General features: G+C 48.8%; 1 protein-coding gene across 2 annotated transcripts; it reads left to right on the top strand.

The window, feature by feature from the left end:
- Window positions 1-230: 230 nt before the first annotated feature.
- Window positions 231-4,662, top strand: LOC125916963 (GTPase Era, mitochondrial). 2 transcript variants are annotated; one of them, XM_049623212.1, is made up of 10 exons: window positions 231-538; window positions 1,842-1,969; window positions 2,075-2,152; window positions 2,549-2,595; window positions 2,749-2,810; window positions 2,980-3,092; window positions 3,184-3,432; window positions 3,576-3,725; window positions 3,846-3,926; window positions 4,044-4,662. In XM_049623212.1, exons 1-10 carry the CDS (start codon window positions 256-258, stop codon window positions 4,161-4,163), a joined length of 1,311 nt encoding a protein of 436 aa, XP_049479169.1. In that variant the 5' UTR covers window positions 231-255; the 3' UTR covers window positions 4,164-4,662. The 2 variants fall into 2 exon arrangements, with proteins under 2 accessions (XP_049479169.1, XP_049479168.1); XM_049623211.1 differs by having other exon boundaries at window positions 4,041-4,662.
- The last annotated feature ends 16,327 nt before the right edge of the window (window positions 4,663-20,989 follow it).

Genomic DNA, 20,989 nt, shown 5'->3' with positions numbered 1-20,989 from the left:
AAAACTTTGATAGGAGAAGAAGAAAGCAGGCTGTGTATAGGAGTCCAAAACAATCATCATGTTTACACAAATTCTAAATACAGATTTTCCTTAGCCTCGGTCAGTCTCCAAAGCAGTTTCTCCTTCATCCCACCTCCAGCATCCCGTGCGTCTCCGCTCTCTGGGCCCATCTAGCTCTCTCGTGCTCGCTTTTCCACTGCTCTATTCAATCTTAGGTGCGTTTCTGGCCAGTTCCCGGAGTGCCTTGCGGCTGTAATGGTTGCTCCTGGGCGGCGCGCTGCTATGTTCTTTCGGGCGGTGTTAGGGGTCCGGCAGTTGGGCCCAGACGCGGCGAGGGGGTGGGTGACCGGCCTCTCCTCGCTCTTGGACTGTCAGCGGAGGTGCGTGTCTTGTTTCGCGGGCGCCGCCTTCTCTGGTCCCCGTCTGGCCTCCGCCTCTCGCCGTTATGGCCAGAGCTCAGCCTTGGACCGCTTCCTCGGACTCTCTCAGCCAGACAGTTCGTTGACTTCTCATCCTCCCGCCGTGTCCATACACAGAGGTAAAGGGCCCAGATAGCTTGTCCCGGACTGTCACAGTTTTAGCATTTAAAGTTCCGGGTCAGGGAAACTCTCTGGGGATATCATCTTTGGTCTTATATTATGGAAAACGATCTCGAGGTCCCCAAAGAGAGGCGAGCCGTGAAGAATCTCACAGGAGAGAAATACCAGGTTCTAAAATTTTTGGAGCCAGAGGATCACAATCAGAGACGCTTACAAAAAGCAGGAGATTGCAGGGCCATGGGCAAAGCACAGTTGTGGCTCTCTGCCCGGATTTGGGAAGCAAACTCGATCCGATTAGTGCCCATCTACTTGTCAAGAGACTGAGTTATACCCAGGAAACAGCACTCTCTGATCTTCAAGTAGCATAGACTACAGTCTGGTGGGGAGTCTGGATACAAAAACTGGTAATTGTAATGCATAAGGGACTCCTACTTAGAAATACTGAGAAAGCTTGCAGAGCCTTCATAACACCCTTAATAAGGTGAGACTGTCAGAGCTGGAGGGATTTCTCGCTTTATCTGATCTAGATGTACTTTCATACATGTACATAGATTTACCAGGCACAACTACAGTACAGTTCCACACAGTAGTTGAATATTAAGTGCCAGGCATCGTGCTGATTGTTTTTACACAATTGCCAAAAGAAGGTGATTTTTTTTTTAAGTTTATCTATTTATTTTGAGAAAGAGGGAGACAGAAACCTAAGCAGGCTCCATGCCGTCCGTGCAGAGCCCGATGCTGGACTTGAACTCACAAACGGTGAGATCATGTCCTGAACCAAAATCAAGAGTCAAATGCTTAACTGACAGCCACCCAGGTGCCCCAAAGTTGGTGTTTTTTTTTTCCTAATGTTTATTTATTTTGAGAGAGAGAGCAAGCAGGGGAGGGACAGAGAAAGGAGAGAGAAAGAATCCCAAGCAGGCTTTGCACTGTCACTGTAGAGCCTGACAGGGCTTGAACTCACGAACCGTGAGATCATGAGCTGAAACCAAGAGTCGGGCGCTTAACTGACTGAACCACCCGGGTGCCCCATGAAAAGAAGGTTATAAAAGTAGGTGTTGTTTAATATTATCTCCATTTTACATGTGAGAAAACTAAGGGGCTTAGAGAAGTTAGAGAACTTAATAAAATTACATAAACAAATTAACGGGCAAACTAAATCTCAAAGCCAGGTCTCAGCTTCAACATGGTACACTAATCTTATATTCCTTACTTCCTCTGTGGGTGGGTAGGACTGAGTACCTGACAGGATCCATATTGCATTACCTCTCACTCCCCTCCTACCCACCCCCACACACACAGATGAACAGGATCTCCTCTTGGTCCATCGTCCTGATATGCCCGAGAACCCCAGGGTCCTACGAGTGGTCCTCCTTGGTGCTCCGAATGCAGGGAAGTCAACACTCTCCAACCAGCTGCTGGGCCGAAAAGTATGCTCAATCTTTAACCCCCTTTTCATCTCTCACTTCTTTTCTGTTTATGGATTGTTCTAGAGGAATCTGGGATTTCACTTGGGACTTCTTTGTTTCTGGCAGGTGTTCCCTGTCTCCAAGAAGGTGCACACCACTCGTTGCCAAGCTCTGGGGATCATCACAGAGAAGGAAGCTCAGGTGGTGGGTACCTGCAAAGGGAGTCCAGCAAATAGGACAGAGGGTGAACCTAAGAGGGTCCCCCTTACAGTTAGACATGAAGAAAATGATGTTTAGGTTCATTTCTCTGAGGGAAGGGCCATTAGGCCTCATGCAGTTCTCTCTCTACCTTCCATCTCTGGCATCTAGTCAGAAAGATCTCATTCCCTCTTCACTCCTTTCTAATCTTCTACATATTCACAGTCATCATCTTTCTCTTGGATCCCATCTAGAACCACAACAAACCTGGAGGGTGAAAATCTAAAGTCAGCTTGGCCAAGAATGGGGGCAGGCTCCTGACATCAAGGATGGCCTTTCTCTCGCTCACCAGTCATAAGTGTTCCATCTGGGGGGCTGGGCATCTCTCTTTCCTGATTTTAGATTCTACTTGACACACCAGGTCTCATCAGCCCTGTTAAACAGAAAAGGTAATAGCTGTGGAAATGGGTATGTAGAGGGAAAGGTGTTGAGGAGAGGGTGGGGAGATTCTGTCATAGGGACTGGAAAACCCCCTTATACCCTCTTCCTCCTCAGGAGTACATCAGTCATAAAACCCTTCCTGACCTATGTTTGTCCCTCAGGCACCATCTGGAGCTTTCTTTGTTGGAAGATCCGTGGAAGAGCATGGAATCTGCTGATATGGGTTAGACTCATGATGGGAATCTGAAGCCCAATTTACATGGTCATGGCCTCTCTCATTCCTGGTAGTTTGGGGGATGGGGGTTGGCCAGAGCCCATATCATGGATCTTTTTGGGGGGGTGAAGAAAGAGTGGTCATATCTTTGTCCTCCTCCCCACCTGCCAACTTCCAGTTGTGGTTCTTGTGGACGTCTCAGACAAGTGGACTCGGAACCAGCTCAGCCCCCAAGTACTCCAGTGCCTGACCCAGTTCTCCCAAGTCCCTAGCATCCTTGTCATGAACAAGGTGAGCGCCACCTACCTGAAGGAGGGGTCTACTTTCCTCCCAGGTGCCCATCTCACTACCTCCCCACCCTCTGCCCATCCCCCATGCCCAGGTAGATTGCCTGAAGCAGAAGTCCATTCTCCTGGAGCTCACAGCAGCCCTCACTGAAGGTGTGGTCAATGGCAAGAAGCTCAAGATGAGGGAGGCTGTTCGCTCACGGGCCGGCACTCATCGCCCGGGCCCCGCAGCTAAGGGCCCAAACACACAGTCTGTGGGAGGCCCTCAGAAGATTGGCTGGCCCCACTTCCAGGAGATCTTCATGTTGTCTGCCCTAAGCCAGGAAGATGTGAAAATACTAAAGGTCAGTTGGCCTTGGCCATAGCCTGTCCTTTGATTTCCACATATGAAGACAAGCCTCACAGTTCCTCCCGGAAGTAAGAGTGAGTAGGTAGGAAAGTCTTGGTTGGGACTGAGCTGCCCCACGTACCCTCTCTGTACCCACAGCAGTACCTCCTGGCACAGGCCCGGCCAGGACCCTGGGAGTTCCACAGCGGAGTCCTCACCAGCCAGACACCTGAGGAGATCTGTGCCAACACCATCCGAGAGAAGCTACTAGAGCACCTGCCCCAGGAGATACCCTACAATGTGCAGCAGGTGCAGGCACAATGAAGGGGTCTAGGGGCTCTTCAGCCACATACCCAGAATAGGCTATCTGGGGCCCAGAGAGATAGGGGTATAGGCCTGTCTGACTAATCATGGTATCTCCCTGTGCAGAGGACAGTGGTGTGGGAGGAAGGGCCAAGCGGGGAGCTGGTGATCGAACAGAAGCTTCTGGTGCCCAAAGAATCTCATGTGGTAAGCTGGATTAAGCTTGGAGAAGGGACTAGGGGTCTATTAAGCAGGGGTTCTCCTCTAGCACTTAGAGCCCCGAGAGCAGCCTCATGGCCCTCTCTTTTGCTCCTCCCTCAGAAGATCCTCATTGGTCCAAAGGGGCACTTGATCTCCCAGATTGCACAGGAGGTGGGCCGCGACCTCATGGACATCTTCCTCTGCGATGTTCGGCTCCGCCTCTCCGTGAAGCTTCTCAAGTGACCACTCTGCTCCCTCTCCCAAGGCATCAAAGCTGCTGGCAAGAGCCACTGATCAGAATGGTTCCTGCTCAGACCCTGCAGGGACTGGTAAGGGGCACGGACACTTCCTGACTAACTTGACCTTGCTTGAGTCTGCACAGCCCCTGCCTGGCCATTTTTCCCATTGAAGGAAGGAACCGACCTTAGCTCATTTCTCAGGTAGTTCCTCTGCCTCGGGCCTCCGCTGCTTAGGTCTAGAAGTTGGTTCCTTGGTGGGAACAATACCACACTGCTTCCAGCTGGCAATGAACCCAGAGTTTCTCTCTCAGGTGCCATTTGTTAGCAGAGAGGGTTTTTTGTTTTGTTTTGTTTTTGTTTTTTGTTTTTTTTTTTTCCTTATCCCCTCAGTTCCTCTACCTTGAAACCATGTGTAAGGACTTATGGGTCTTAAGTGAGATAGTGCCTCTCGCCCCATCCCTCCCCCTAGTCTCGAATTCCAATAAAGTTGAAAGACAAGCATACTGGTTCTCATCTTTATTTCTTTAGAATAAGAAAGAGAAAACTTAACCCGTTCCTTCACCCCCACCCCGTTGTCTGAGCTGGAGTCTCCCTCCCTTCCAGTGTTCCACTCCGGGGTCCTGAGCTCTCTTCTTGGCACGTTTTCTGGGTGCAGCAAGAGAACCGTTACCATTACTAAACTCAGTAATGGTAACGGTTTCCTCGCCATTCCCAAGTGTCTTGGCGGTCAGCAGGCTGTGATAGGCTGAGCGGCGAGCCCCGTGGGTTTGCAGCATCCCCTGCCCTCCTCGTCTGGCTCCAGAGCTGGGGGTACCCGGACTAGTACATCATCTATACTGTAGTATCTCATCGCAAACTTACAGTATATGATGATATCCCAGCCAGGATCCTGCAGCAGGCACAGGGGACTGTGGCAGGGAGAGCCAGGGGCCGAGGGCAGAGCAGGATAGGCCAGTGCTAGACACCCAGATCTCCCCCCTCCCTGGTCCATAGCTCCTGAGCCAGCAACCCCTTGATACTGTGGTCAAGGGCGGCCCAAGTTGCATAGGCAAGGGGACTGGCCTGGAGAACCCTGTAAAGCTCAGGTCTGTTGAGATCTCCTCGGGGACCCAGCACCAGAATTAAATAAACCAGAGATGATGTAATGAGGCAGAAGCTTCCCTGTGGTCACACCAACAAGCAGACAGGCCCAGGAGAGGGCACTTACCTGGAGCTGGAACTGCAGACTGTGGAGGCCTTTAGAGGCAGGGAGGCCCTGTCCTTGCCTCTCGGGGCGCAAACTGCTTGCTTTTTAATCCACTGGCCCCTCCCCTGGGTGGGGCACTTTCCCGGGTTCTAGAGAGCCCCTCCTCTTAACCCTTTCCCTGCTGGACCCCTTGGAACAAGGGTCTCTATCCCCTCTCCCTATTAGGCCCTTTCTAGTATCCTTGCTAAGGTTAGGATCTGCGCTTCGCTCCTATCCCCAATGAAGTTGGTCATCTATCTGCTGGGCCTGGGCAGAGGGAGAACAGACCTCCCCCCCCCCCCCCCCCCCGCCCCATCCCTGGTGGAGGCTGTTGTTGACCATGACAGTGGCAGCAGCAGTGGTGGTAGTGGGAATGTTAGTTGAACCTCTGTAAAGCAGGGAGGGTCCTGACAGCTGGATCTCTGAATTCTTGGGAAAAGCTCTGGCTTAAATTTCAGTTCCTGGGCCCCTGCCTATATTTATGTTGAGCCCAAGGAGACTAGACTCAGGCAGTCAGACCTCTTGCCCACCTCTGCCATGGCAAGCTTTCCTGGGTGTGGGGGCGGGGGGCAGGGTGGGGCTCTGCTGGTGATTTGAGGGCAGGTGAATTCCAAGCTCTTCTGAGAGCCAGCATGAGAATGGGTAGAGGCCTGGGCACCTGGGTGGTTCAGTCGGTTGAGCATCCGACTTCGGCTCAGGTCACGATCTTGAAGTTCTCAAGTTCGAGCCCCGAGTTTGGCTCTCTGCTGTCATCTCAGAGCCTGCTTCAGATCTGCTGTCCCCCTCTCTCTCTCTGCCCCTCCCCCACTCACTGTGTCTCTCTCAAAATCAATAAACTTAGGGGCGCCTGGGTGGTTCAGTCGTTTGAGCATCCAACTTCAGCTCAAGTCATGATCTCACAGTTCATGGGTTCGAGCCCCACATCGAGCTCTGTGCTGACAGCTCAGAGCCTGGAGCCTGCTTCGGATTCTGTGTCTCCCTCTCTGCCCCTTCCCTGCTTGTGCTCTGTCTCTCTCTCTTCCACAAAAATAAATAAACATTAAAAAAAATTTTTTAATAATAAACTTAAAAGAATTTTTTTCAAAAAGAGAGAGAATGGGTAGGGGCCTGTTGAGAGCTCAAGACTCAGTGAGAGCCTGGCAGTATTCGGTTCTCTCGCCTCTGGGGAAGGCGAGACTCCTGGAGTAGACCCTTCCCTCAAGCAGGGTCTCTGTTATTTTAGACCCCATACTGGAGGACATATCTGCTTCTCTGCTCCCCCCTAGCCCCCATCCTAGACAGTCTGGTCTGTATGCTGGGATGTAGTTATACCCTCCTCTGCAGGGGCAGATGCGGCCAGGATGGGGTATGGGAGGAGAGACCAAACCCTTTAGTTCCTTGGAGGTGTCGTGCTTCCTGCTGTCACAGAATGTTGGCACGTGCTCTTCCCTCTGTTTTTTTGTTTTATTTTGTTCTGGGTTTTTTTTTAAGATTTTTTAGGGGTGCCTGGGTAGCTCGGTTGGTTGAGCGTCCAACTTCTGCTCAAGTCATGATCTTGCGGTTCATGAGTTTGAGTCCCACATCAGGCTTGCTGCTGTCAGTCTGTCAGTGCAGACCCTGCTTCCGATCCTCTGTCCCCCTCTCTCTGCCCCTCCCCTGCTCATGCGCTCTCTCTCACTCTCTCTTTCTCCCCCCAAAAATATTTTTTTAAAGTTTATCTTTGGGGGGGATGGGCAGAGAGAGAGAGAGAGAGAGAGAGAGAGAGAGAATCCCAAGCAGGCTCCATGCGATCAGCATGGAGCCCGACATGGGGCTCGATCTCACGAACCGTGAGATGTTAACCTGAGCCAAGGTCAAGAGTCAGACACTTAACCGACTGAGCCACCCAGGTGCCCCAATATTTTATTTTTTTTTAAAGTAACCTCTATACCTACCATGGGGCTCGAACTTACAGCCCCAAAATCAAGAGTTGCCTGCTCCACCGATGGAGGCAGCCAGGCTCCCTGCTCTTCCCTGTTTGGCATAACCTTCCCTCCTTTCTTGTCTAACTCCTATTCCCTCTTCATCTGTAAGTATCACCTCTGCAGGGAAGTCTTCCCTGGCTAGTTAACTCTCCATGTTATGGGCTCATTTATTTGTGTGATTATTCACTTTAGCAAATCATCATGAGAGCCTGGTTTGTTCGCCAACGTATCTCCACCACGGAGTAGTGGCTAATAAATAAACATGCGTGTCAAATGTCTGACATGGAGCTAAGCTCAGCGTGATGTGGGGGAGGAGAGAAACTTTGGCCTGGGGAGACCGGCAGACAAAGCTGTAACTCCCAGGCGAGCCTTCTCTGTCAGACCCTTCGTGTTCTGTCCACAGCAATAAGCACGGTCCTCAGTCCCGAGCTGTGAGCTGGGTGACTAGCCGCTGGCAAAGCACTTAGCATGAGGCTAGTGCTGCCCCCAGGAGGGACTCAAGCTAGTTCCCATCTCACCTCCTCCCCACAGGGGCTCACCGAAGGCCGCAAGTGATGAGCAACAGCAGGGGTGGGTGAACATCCGAAAGTTCGTGGAACATTCTTTTTTAATTTTTAATTTCAATTTTATTATTTTTAAGTAATTTCTACACCCAGCATGGGGCTCGAACTTACAACCCCAAGATCACAAGTCACACACACTACTGACTGAGCCAGCCAGGTGGCCCTCATAGAATATTCTTAAAAGCTGCTTGAGGCCCTTGAGAGAGCCCAGGTTTAAAAATAACAGGCCCAGGGGTGCCTGGGTGGCTCAGTCGGTTAAGCATCTGGCTCTTGGCTTTGGCTCAGGTCATAATCTCACGGTTCATGGGTCTGAGTACCGAGTTGGACTCCACGCTGACAGTGGAGTCTCTGTCTCTGTCTCTGTCTCTCTCTCAAATAAATAAACTTGAAAAGAAATAACAGGCCCTGAGTGACAGTCCCAAGTCCACTGCATCCAGCTCTGTGACTCTGGACGGAGTGCTCTCAGCTTAGTTCCCACATGTGTAAAGTGGGAGCGGGCCACACCTATCTCACATGGTGGTTACAAGGATGCTGTGAGTGCTCATCTCAAACTCCCAGATCTGACCTAGCACCTGTGCAGCCAGTGTCCGGTTCCTTCCCTCCTTCTTTCCCCTGTCGCACTCACTAGCTGCGTAACTAGGGGCAGAGTGCCACTTCCCTGGACTCTGGTGGCAACACATAGCTCACCGAGTTGTAAGAATTGAGAAATATGGCTGAAGAACCTTTACAAACCCAGGCACTCTGTCCAGGTGAGAAATTATCGCTATGTCTGCTCCTTGCCCCCTTTCCTGTCCTGTGACTCCTGCTGCCACGCCACCTCTACTCGGAGACCCCACAGACAATAAGGCTTCACGCACCAAGGCCAAGATTTACGCCACTCATTGCTTAGGCTTCTGCCTAGTCCCTGCTTAGTCCCAAGACCAAGGGTGAACATGGGCAGAAACCAGGGTCCTGGAGGTAGAAAAGAGAGATATCTCAGCCAACCAGAGATCCTGTGGCTGTGGCCCTGGCTGGGGTGGAGGGTGCTGTCATCAGGGTGTGGGCTGAAACAGAGTCTGAGCCTGGGTGGGGTAGTCTGGGGACCCTGATAAGCAGACTCGGGGCTATCAGGGTGGAGGCCTCTGCTTATCAGGAGCCTGCAGGGGCCACAGTAGGACCTGAGGACACTGCCCGCCCAGAGCTGTCTCCTGGATGGCTGCCCTTCCATCCCTCTGCCTCCTTTCTGCAAGTCACATGGAGACGCTTCCCCTTCCCTGGCCAGCATGGCGATGGAGGGCACAATCCAGGTCCTTGGACGTGGTCTTGCATTCTAAGAGCTTTTGCTTCAGATCAAGAAGCACGACTTTCCTGAGGCCAATGTGGACTGGTCTGGGAACTTTGCCTTCTCCTGTCTCATTCCAATCCCTGCCACAGTAGCGTCAAGCCCTTGACTTTTTTATTCTGACCTTCTCTGGATGAAGTCCTTAGACCATATGGTGAATAACAAAGTTAAGAATGGTCAGATCTGCAAGAATCCTTTGAAATCATGGAATTCAAGTAATCCATTTCTGTAGGAGAGGAAACTGAGGCCCAGAGAAGGGGAGAAAATCACCTCCAAAGCCTCAGGGTTCCTCTACCTCTCAGCATCTGGGAACCCATGACCCTAGGAAAAACAGGAAGGCAGCAGCAGAAACCCACAGACACGCAGACACACATGTGCACAGCACACGTATGTAACGCCCACATATACAGAGACATATACACACAGAGATACACAGCACGCATACTTAAAAAAATAGATTCAGCTAGTAAAATTACTTTTTTCCCAAGTTTATTTATTTTGAGAGAGGGAGAGAACATGAGCAGGGGAAGGTGCAGAGAGAGAGAATCCCAAGCAGGCTCCACGCTATCAGCGAGGGGACCGATGCAGGGCTTGAACTCAGGAACCGTGAGATCATGACCTGAGCCCAAATCAAGAGTCGGATGCTTAACCGACTGAGCCAGCCAGGCACCCAAATTTTTTTTAACGTTTATTTTTTGAGAGAGAGAGAGAGACAACATGGGTGAGGGGCAGAGAGAGAGGGAGACAGATGATCGGAAGCAGGCTCTGCTTTGACAGCAGAGACCTCTATGCGGGGCTTGAACTCACAAAAACCGTGAGATCATGACCTGAACCAAAGTCAGACTCTCACCTGACGGAGCCGCCCAGGTGCCCCCAATTTTATTTGTTTTTAAGATTTTATTTTGTATTATTTTATTTTAGAGCGTGAGGGAGTGGAGAAGAGCAGAGGGAAAGAGAGGGAGAGAAAGAGAATCTTAAGCAGGCTCCATGCTCAGCACAGAGCCGGATGAGGGGCTCGATCCCACCACCCTGGGATCATGACCTGAGCCGAACACTTAACCAACTGAGCTGCCCAGGCCTGAGTGATACAGTAAATTGGGAGATGAGGCAGGACTACAACTACTCTCTAGACTCCAGACTCTGCGCTCTGTGCACAAACTTGCTACAAATGAGGTTGATTTTGTGCGTGTGTCTGTGGGGCCTTTTTGAGTTTCAAAGTCAACGGAATCAGACCTGAGTTTTGCCACTTACCAGTAATGTCTTTCTGAGCATTTTGCTTCGTCTCTCTACGTCTTGGTCTCCTCATCTCTGAAATGGGGGATGACCGGGGCGCCTGGGTGGCTCAGTCGGTTAAGCATCCGACTTCCGCTCCGGTCGTGACCTCACAGTTCGTGAATCTGAGCCCCGCATCAGCCTCTCTGCTGCCAGAGCAGAGCCTGCTTCAGATCGGTCTCGCTCTCTGCCCCTCCCCCACAGGCGCACACTTTCTCTCTCTCCCCAAAATAAATAAACATTAAAAATAAAATAAAATGGGGATGACAATAATCCCTACCTCACAAGATCCTTGGGAAGATGCAGTGAAAGAACGTGTAGGAAGCCACCCCCCCCCCCCATCAGCCATTAGCCCAGAGCCCAACGCGGGGCTCGAACTCAAGGACCGCGAGATCGTGACCTGAGCTGAAGTCGGACGCTCAACCGACTGAGCCACCCAGGTGCCCCTAACTTATTTTTAAATAAACTCGACACCCAGTGTGGGGCTTGAACTCACCACCCCGGGATCAAGAGTCACGTGCTCTAGTGCTCTACCGACTGGCTCTACCAGCCAGGCCCCCCACGTGCAACCCCTTTGTAAGCCTCTTCCTGGGCAGGTCCAACCCAGCAATAATCCTCTTTCTTCTGACTCCTACAGCTTGTGAGCCAGGCCTTTGCGTGGAGCTCACAGGCCCTGAAATCACACATCATCCTTGGCTTGAGCGAGAACCTGTTGCTTTTCTTCCAGTCCACCTGCCCAGGTTGGGCTCAGAGCCAAAAGGGAAAAGCTTAGCTCTGGATTTGTCAGACCCTGGACTCCCGTCACTACCTGCTAGGTGTGCCTGGGCCCTTGCCCTGCTCTTGGAGCCTTGAATTCCTTATCAGATAAATGGGCTTAAAATGTTTTCTTTTCCTCGTTGTTGTGTCGATGAAATGCGACAGGAGAGGTGAAAATTTCTAAGAAGAGCCTGGCTCACATATGACAGGGGCTCAACAAATGCCAGGTTCCTTCTCTTCTGGCTTTGTAGTGAGCTTTCCCCACTCGCCCGCCCCCTTAAAGGGGCATGTACCCGTGGGCACGTGCGCTCACTCAGACACCTCTACGGACGCACACGATACTGCACCCCTGCACACCTGCCCAAGCACATAGTGAGTCAGAAATAGAAACTTTCCAATCAACACCTCCCTAAGTCTGTTCACCAGCTCCCACTTCCTATTCTCTGGGTCAGTGGGAACCCCCGTGTCCAGACTCGGGCCACGACCTCCAGTCTGCAGGCACAGTCATGAAGGTAGCTATTGGATGGGAAAAGATCACCAGGGAGCCTGGATGTCCCTCCCTCCTCAAATCCTTCCCGCCATCAGCCAGACCCTTATTTCCCTCCCTCCCCACCAGGACAACCTGTCTGCCTCACAGCTGCTGTGGAAGAGATAGGCAGCCTGGATTATCAGGCCAGACGAGGCTCCTCATGACAGTTCCCCACGCCCCCCTCCCCCCGCCCCCTCCTCCAGGCAAAGGTTCCAGGGCCCTTAATCCCCTCTGTGCTGGGCCCTCAGGCCCAGGGACTAGGAATAGCGGGGAAGGGGGTGGGCCCTGTGCCCCCGTATCCGGTTCCCAAGGCTGAAGTCATGAGCACAAGGGCACAGGGAACAGCATCGCCTGTGTCCTCCAGGAGCCCAGTCTCCATACTGGGCCCTCTTCTGCCCATCCTGGGTATGTGGCAGCCTTAGGTAAGGAGGGACAGCCTGGGCAGGTCTCTAAGGGCTTACACCAAAGGCCCTATACTTTTTACTCTCCCTTCCCAAGGCTGGTTCCCGGCTCTGAGGATGGAGGCCTGGCTCCACTCTTAGGGTCCACCGGCTTCAGGGCAGATGCGAATGCATCACCCCTCTCCTTCCACCCCTACATCCCGGCCCCTTCCTCCTCTCCAGCACCCTTCAAACCCCTTTCAGCAAGGCCCCTGCCTGTTTTCCCGCTGGCTGCCTTTCCCCAGGCCGCTCTGTTCGTCTCCTCAGGCCAGCCGCTGTCCCTGACACTAGGGCTAGCCAGGATCAACTCCTAGTTAGGCCCTACTGCAGCCAGCCAGGCCTCCCTTTCCTGAAGGTCAGCGGCAAGGAATGAAAAGAGCAGGAGTGTGGAGTCTGGGAGTCTGGCTTCCAGTCCTGCTTCTGGCACGGACACTGTGTGACTTGGGCAAATTCCTTCCCTCCCATGCTCCTCAGTTTCCTCGTTTGATAAAATAGAGAGCAGTCGTAGCTGTCTTCACAGGGTTAAGTCAGGGATTAAATAAGTAAAATATATACATATCATTTTAGTGATCAACTGGAAAATAATATTAAAATCGGAAGAAAAAAATAACAAGGAAAAAGGAATGCCTAGGAGGGGGCTTTATAAGCCAGCTGCAAGCAAGTAATACCAGGTAGGACGTTGTAAGTGACATGCTTGATGCCAACATGAGCTGTGTCACTTAGTCCTTGGGACAACCCCAACCATAGACGGCCCCAAGTGCAATCCCTGAACCTCTTCTCTCTGCTGCCTACACTCACTCCTTCACTGATCTCATCTCATCCCAAGGGTTTACATACCATCTACACAGTGGTGACTCTGCCATCCATAAGTCCAGGCCAAGCCTCGTCCCTAAACTAACTTGTAGGGGCACCCGCGTGGCTCAGTTGGTTGACCGTCTGACTTTGGCTCAAGTCATGATCTCGCGCTTTGTGAGTTCGAGCTCCGCGTCGGGCTTGCCGCTGTCAGTGCAGAGCCCGCTTTGAATCCTCTGTCCCTCTCCACCCCACCCCTCCCCGGCTCATGTTCCCTCTCAAAGATAAATAAACATTAAAACAATAATTAAAAAAAAAATAAACTAGGGCCGCCTGGGTGGCTCAGTCGGTTGGTCGCCCGTCTTCAGCTCAGGTCGTGATCTCGTGGTCCGTGAGTTCGAGCCCCACGTCGGGCTCTGTGCTGACAGCTCAGAGCCTGGAGCCTGCTTCCGATTCTGTGTCTCCCTCTCGCTCTCTGCCCCTTCCCCTCTCACACTCTGTCTCTCTCTCACTCTCAAAAATAAATAAACACTAAAAAAACCCAAAACACTAAATTGTAGAGTAAATCTCCTACTTGCCAGTTTCTGTAACAGGCACCCTAGACTTAGCAAGTCCCAAACTGCAGTCTCGATCCCATCTTGAATCTGCTCCTTCCACTGTTTTTCCCATTTCAGCAAATAACAAGTCCATTCTTCCAGACAAAACCCAAATCTTAGAGGTTTTTGTGTTTTTGTGGGGGTTTTTTGGTTTTATTTATTCTTTTTTAGTAATCTCTACACCGAACATGGGGCTCAAACTCATGACCCTGAAATCAGAAGTCTCATGCTCTTCTGACTGAGCCAGCCAGGAGCCCCAAGTAGATTTTTAATTAATTAATTTATGTTTTTAAAAGAATTTCTTTATTTGAGGGGGTGTGTAGAGGGAGAGAGAAAGAATCTTAAGCAGGCTCCATGCTCGGCATTGAGCCCAAAGCAAGGCTTGATCTCATGACCTGAGATCATGACCCTGAGATCAGAAGAGTCAGCTGCTTAATGGACTGAACCAGCCAGGTGCCCCTAGGAGGTTTTGTTGTTGTTTGTTTGTTTGTTTGTTTTTTATTATTTTTATTTTTTTTAACGTTTATTTATTTTTGAGACAGAGAGAGACAGAGCATGAACGGGGGAGGGTCAGAGAGAGAGGGAGACACAGAATCTGAAACAGGCTCCAGGCTCTGAGCTGTCAGCACAGAGCCCGACGCGGGGCTCGAACCCACGGACCGCGAGATCATGACCCGAGCTGAAGTCGGCTGCTTAACCGCCTGAGCCACCCAGGCGCCCCTGTTTGTTTTTGTTTTGGCAGTTTGCTTATCTTTTATTTTTTATATTTATTTATTTTTAGTTTACACCCGAATTAGTTAACATATAGTGCTACAATGATTTCAGGAGTAGATTCCAGTGATTCATCCCCTATGTATAACACCCAGTGCTCATCCCAACAAGTATCTTCCTTAATGCCCTTTATCCATTTAGCCCATCCCCACACCCACAGCCCCTCCAGCAACCCTCAGTTTGTTCTCTGTATTTAAGAGTCTCTTATGTTTTGTCCCCCTCCCTGTTTTTATATTCTTTTTGCTTTCCTTCCCATATGGTCACCTGTTTTGTCTCTTAAATTCCACATGAGTGAAGTCACATGATTTTTGTCTTTCTCTAATTTCACTTAGCATAATACCCTCCAGTTCCATCCACGTAGTTGCGAGTGATAAGATTTCATCCTTTTTGATTGCCGAGTAATATTCCATTGTGTATACATACCACATCTTCTTTATCCATTCATCCTTGATCAACATTTGGGCTCTTTCCATACTGTGGCTATTGTTGATAGTGCTGCTGTAAACATGGGGGTGCATGTGCCCCTTCAAAACAGCACAACTGTATCCCTTGGATAAATGCCTAGTAGTGCAATTGATGGGTCATGGGGTAGTAGGCAGTTTTTTAAATTGACTTTTTATTGAAGGACAACATGCATTCAAAACATGTACAACTTGTAAGGCAATTGTCACAAAGTGAACACACCCATGTAACAATCACCCAGGACAAGAAATAGCACACTACCAGAATATCCCCCTGGAGCTTCCTGTGTCCCCTCTCAGCCACTCCCTTTTTCCTGTCCAAGCGGGACTTCCATACCAACTTCTAACGTCATAGATTAGCTTTACCTGCTTTTTTTGGACTTTATATGATGGAATGGTAAACTATGCACTCTTTTGTCTGGCTTCTTTGGGTCATTATTTTGTTTGGGAGATTCATTCAAAGTGTTGCATGTGTCAATATATTTTTTAATTTTTTTTAAACATTTTTATTTATTTTTGAGATACAGAGAGAGTGTGTGAGCAGAGGAAGGGCAGAGAGAGAGGGAGACACACAACCCAAAGCAGGCTCCGGGCTCTGAGCTGTCAGCACAGAGCCTGACACGGGGCTTGAACTCACAGACCACGAGATCATGACCTGAGCCAAAGTCGGATGCTCAACCGACTGAACCAACCAGGCACCCATGATCGTCCACCTTTAAACATTCTCCCTTTCACCCCAGAATGGGAATTAATTAATTAAAGAAAAAGAGAAAACATTTTCAATTACCAGCATCCCATTTTTTTTTCATTTTTATTGTTTATGTATTTTTGAGAGAGAGAGAGAGAGAGAGAATGAGCAGGGGAGGGGCAGAGAGAGAGGGAGACACAGAATCCAAAGCAGGCTCCAGGCTCTGAGCTGTCAGCAGAGGCCGACGTGAAGCTCAAACTCACAAGCTGTGAGATCATGATCTGAGCTGAAATCAGATGCTCAGCCTGCTGAGCCACCCAGGCGCCCTACCAGCATCCCATTTTATATGTATGATGCTAAAATGTTAAATATAAATTGTTTCCTTTCCTACCTCTGTCATTATGTTTCATTAAGGTTCAAGAGTGAAGTAGAGGGGCGCCTGGGTGGCTCAGTCGGTTGGGCGTCCGACTTTGGCTCAGGTCATGATCTCATGGTTCGTGGGTTCGAGCCCCGCGTCGGGCTCTGTGCTGACAGCTCAGAGCCTGGAGCCTGTTTCAGATTCTGTGTCTCCCTCTTTCTCTGACCCTCCCCTGTTCATGCTCTCTCTCTGTCTCAAAAATAAATAAATGTTAAAAAAAAAAAATTTAAAAAAAGCAAGTTCACTTAAAAAAAAAAAGAGTGAAGTAGAATGGGGACCTTTTCTACTATTCATTTAATATCCGCATATCGCCCCAAACAATGGCATGGAGATAAGCTTTTAATTAATAGCTCTTCTGATTTTAAAGGCAAAGCAAGCTGTCAATATCCTCATGGGGATGTGATGAGATACTTCCATTCGTTAAGATTAGAGACAGCAAACTGATATTTAGAAACGATTATTCATGGGACACCTGGGTGGCTCAATCAGCTAAGCGTCAGCTCTTGGTTTTGGCTTGGGTCATGACCTCACAGTTCGTGAGATCGAGACCTGAGCTGGGCTCCGCTCTGAGAGCTCAGAGCCTGCTTGGGATTCTCTCTCTCTCTGCCCCTCCCCCCCTCTCAAAATAAATAAACATTGAAAAAATAAAAAAGAAACGATTGTTCCCATTTGGAAATATTTCCAAAAGCAAGTTAGAAATAGAGCTCCAAATCACTGATAGCTTCTGTTGCTGTGCAGAGCCACAGACCCACTCCTCGAGCTCACTCAGCACCTGAACTGAGAGCACTGCTTTTGCTGCAAACTTAGTTCACCTGATTAATTTAGCAGGAAGGAGGCTGTGTTTTGTCCTGCATTTTGAATATTTTCAGAATCACAGTTTGGTCCTATCAGCTTTCTATTCAAATGAGACCAAGTAACTTTTTCAGAATGCTTACAGTTTTCTGTAGGTTTTCTTAAGGAAACCTGGCTTATATTTTCTCTTAAGAATAAAATTTTAATCTTGGGGCACCTGGGTGACTCAGGTGATTAAGCGTCTGACTTCGGCTCAGGTCATGATCTTACGGTTGGGGGTTTGAGTCCTGAATCAGGCTCCGTGCTGACAGTGCGGAGCCCGCTTGGGATTCTCTCTCTCTCCCTCGCTCCCTGCCCCTCCCCCACTCGTGCTTTATCTCTCCCTCTCTCTCTCTCTCTCTCAAATTAATAAACTTAAAACATTTTTCATCCTGAAAGAAACAAAAAACAGAAGATATGCTTATGTTCAACTGTAGTAGATTCTCTCAAATATATTTTCAAAGTGGTTTCTCCATCTACATTTCTTCCAGCAGTGTATGAAAGTTCTAACTGATCCACACACCCTCACCTACTTGTCACTCTTTTCCATTTTGGTCATTCTGGTGGGTGTGGAGTGATAGCTCTCTCTCTTTTTTTTTTTTTTTCCATTTTGGATTTAGTTCTCACTTCCTGGGGCGCCTGGGTGGCTCGGTCGGTTGAGCGTCTGACTCTTGATGCTCAAGTCATGATGCCAGGGTTGTGGGATCGAGCCCCGAGTTGGGCTCCATGCTGAGCCTGGAGCCTGCTTAAGTTTCTCTCTCTCTCTCCCTTTGCCCCTCTCCCCTGCTCACATTCTCTCTCTCTCTCTCCCCGCCCCCAATATATATATAATAATTGGCACTTGTCTGAAGCCTAATGGAGTTAGACTGCTATTCCCATTATCCATGGCTGTGTAACAAATCATCCCCACATGTAGACGCTTAAACAACGAACAGTCCTTTTACTATCTCGCACGGTTTCAGGTTTGAGGGTCAGGGTTTCAAGAAGTTGGCTGGGCAGAACTGGTTTAGACGTTCTCAGGTGGATGCAGGCAGATGGGCGCTGGAGCAGCTGGGGGCTGGCCAGGCATCTGTCTCTTTACGTGGCTCAGGGCCTGTCCGTGTGGTCTGTCTGCTTGGGTTTCCTCACACCATTGTCACCTCAGAATGGACAGACGGCTTACACAGTGACTGTAAAGACTGAGTATTCCAGCAAATAAAGCAGAACCTACATTGTCTCTTGTGATGTAGCCTTGGAAGTCACATAGTATCACTTCCGTCATATTCTATTGACCTAAATAGTCACAAAAGCCTACTTACTCAGCTTCAAGGAAGGGGGCATAGGCTCTACTTCTAATTGGAAAGACTGTGAAAAGTTACAGTAAGAGGAACGTGTAGAATGGACAACTGTTGCCACTATCTTTGCAAAGTATGATCTGCCACAAGTTTTTTTTTTTTTTTTAAGGTTATTTATTTATTTTGAGAGAAAGGAAGAGAGTGAACAAGCAGGGGTGGGGCAGAGAGAGAGAGAGAGAGGGAGAAAGAGAATCCCAAGTAGAGTCTGTGCTGCCAGCACAGAGGCCAATGCGGGGCTTGATCCCGTGAACCATGAGATCATGACCTGAGCTGAAACCAAGAGTTGGAGACTTAACCGAATGAGCCACCAAGGCACCCCTGCCACATGTGTTTCCATACATCGATTGACCCTTCTGTGTATGCCGGGGCCCATCATTTGTCTGTTTTTCTGCCTGGTCATCTGTCTTTTTCCTTATTGATTTGTAAAACACGTTCTGGATGCTAGGGTTTTTTTTTTTCCTTTCCAGATATATGTATTGCAGATATATTTTCCTATATTCTGAGGCTTGCCTTCTCCGTCTTTCAGTGGGTTTTCATGTGTGTGCATGAAAATTTTTATTGAGCTAACTGTAGATTCGCAGGCAGTTGTACGAAATAATATGGAGAGATTCCTTAGCCAGTTTCTCCAATGGTGACATTTGCAAAAAACTACAGTATAATATCATAACCACAGCCAAATATAGGATGTTGACATTGATAGAGTCGTCTCATTTTATTCGGATTTCCTGTTTCAGCTGTGCTCACTTGTGTGTGTGTGTGTGTCTGTTAAGCTCCATGCAATTAAAAAAAAATTTTTTTTTAACGTTTATTTATTTTTGAGACAGAGAGAGACAGAGCATGAACGGGGGAGGGGCAGAGAGAGAGGGAGACACAGAATCGGAAGCAGGCTCCAGGCTCTGAGCTGTCAGCCCAGAGCCCGACGCGGGGCTCGAACTCGCGGACCGCGAGATCGTGACCTGAGCTGAAGTCGGACGCTTAACTGACTGAGCCACCCAGGCGCCCCATCTCCGTGCAATTTTACCACCTGTATATGCTCATGTATCCACCACCATGGTAAAGTTACGGGAAGATTCCAGCACCAGGGGCCCTAATGTTTATAACCACACCCACTTCTCTTTTGCCACTCCCACTCCTGGGAGCCACTAATCTGTTCTCCATTTCTAAAATTTTGTCATTTCAAAAATGTCAGACACATCTCACACCCATTAGGATGTGTACTATAAAAAACAAACAAACAAACAAACAAACAAGTGTTGGCAATGATGTGGAAAAATTGGAACTCTTACACTGTTGGTGGAAATATAAAGTGGTACGGCTGCTGTTGAAAACAGTATAATTCCTCAAAAAATTAAAAATAGAATTCTCATATGACCCAGAAGAATGGAAAGAAGGATCTTGAGGAGATATTTACACATTCATGTTCATAGCAGCATTATTCACAATAACCAAAACATGGAAGTAACCCACCCAAGGGTCTATCAATGGATGAATGAATAAACAAAATATGGTATATACATACAATAGAATGTTATTCAGCCTTAAAAAGGAAGGAAATTCTGGGGCACCTGGGTGGCTCAGTCGGTTGAGCGGCCGACTTCGGCTCAGGTCATGATCTCGCGGTCTGTGAGTTCGAGCCCCGAGTTGGGCTCTGTGCTGACGGCTCAGAGCCTGGAACCTGCTTTGGATTCTGTGTCTCCCTCTCTCTCTCTCTGCCCCTCTCCCGTTCATGCTCTGTCTCTCTGTCAAAAATAAATAAACGTTTTTTAAAGAAATTTTTTTTTTTAATTTTTTTAAACATTTATTTATTTTTGAGACAGAGAGAGACAGAGCATGAATGGGGGAGGGGCAGAGAGAGAGGGAGACACAGAATTGGAAGCAGGCTCCAGGCTCTGAGCCGTCAGCACAGAGCCCAACGCGGGGCTCGAACTCACAGAGTGTGAGATCGTGACCTGAGCTGAAGTCGGACGCTTAACCGACTGAGCCACCCAGGTGCCCCTAAAGAAATTTTTAAAAAAAGGAAGGAAATTCTGACCATGGTACAACATGGATGAACTTTGAGGACATTATGCTAAGTGAAAGATGCCAGACACAAAAAGATGACTCCTGTATGATTCTACTTACATGAGGTACCCAGGGTAGCCAAATTCATAGAGACAGAAAGTAGGTTGGTAGTTGCTAGGGACTGAGGCAGAGTTAGTGTGTAATGGGTACAGAGTTTCAGTTTTACAAAAAGAAAAGAGTTCCGGAGATGCGTGGTGATCGATGCAAAATAGTGTAAATGCACTTAAAACCAATGAACTGTATGCTTACAAAGGGTTAAGATGCTAAATTTTATGTTACGTGTATTTTACCACGATTACAAATAAAAGTTATATAAATGAAATCAACATGTAACATTTTGGGATTGGTTCTTTCGGTTTAGTGTAATCCCTGGAGATTACTATGTCTTTTAATAAATATTTTTTTCTTTTAAATTAAAACCTTTTTCCCGGGGCGCCTGGGTGGCTCAGTCAGTTAGGCATCTGACTCTTGATTTCGGCTCAGGTCATGATCTCATGGTTTGTGAGTTTGAGCCCTGCATCAAGCTCTGTGCTGACAGTGGGGAGCCTGCTTGAGATTCTCTCTCCTCTCTCTCTCTGCCTCTCCCCTTGTCATGTTCACTCTCTCAAAATAATAAACAACAATTTTTTTTTCCTTCTGGTATTTATTATTTAAAGTTTGTATTTATTTATTTTGAAAGAGAGAGAGAGAGCAGGGGAGGAGCAGAGAGAGTGAGAGAGAGAGAGAATCCCAAGCAAGCTCCCTGCTGTCAGTGCACAGCCTGATGCAATGCTTGAACTCACGAAGTGAGATCATGACTTGAGCTGAAATCAAGAGTCAGACGCTTAAC

Source organism: Panthera uncia, unplaced genomic scaffold (genome assembly GCF_023721935.1).
Source record: "Panthera uncia isolate 11264 unplaced genomic scaffold, Puncia_PCG_1.0 HiC_scaffold_1368, whole genome shotgun sequence".
Taxonomy (NCBI): Eukaryota; Metazoa; Chordata; class Mammalia; order Carnivora; family Felidae; genus Panthera; species Panthera uncia.
Note: the sequence above shows the minus strand (reverse complement) of the source record. Positions and strands in the feature narration are given on the sequence as shown.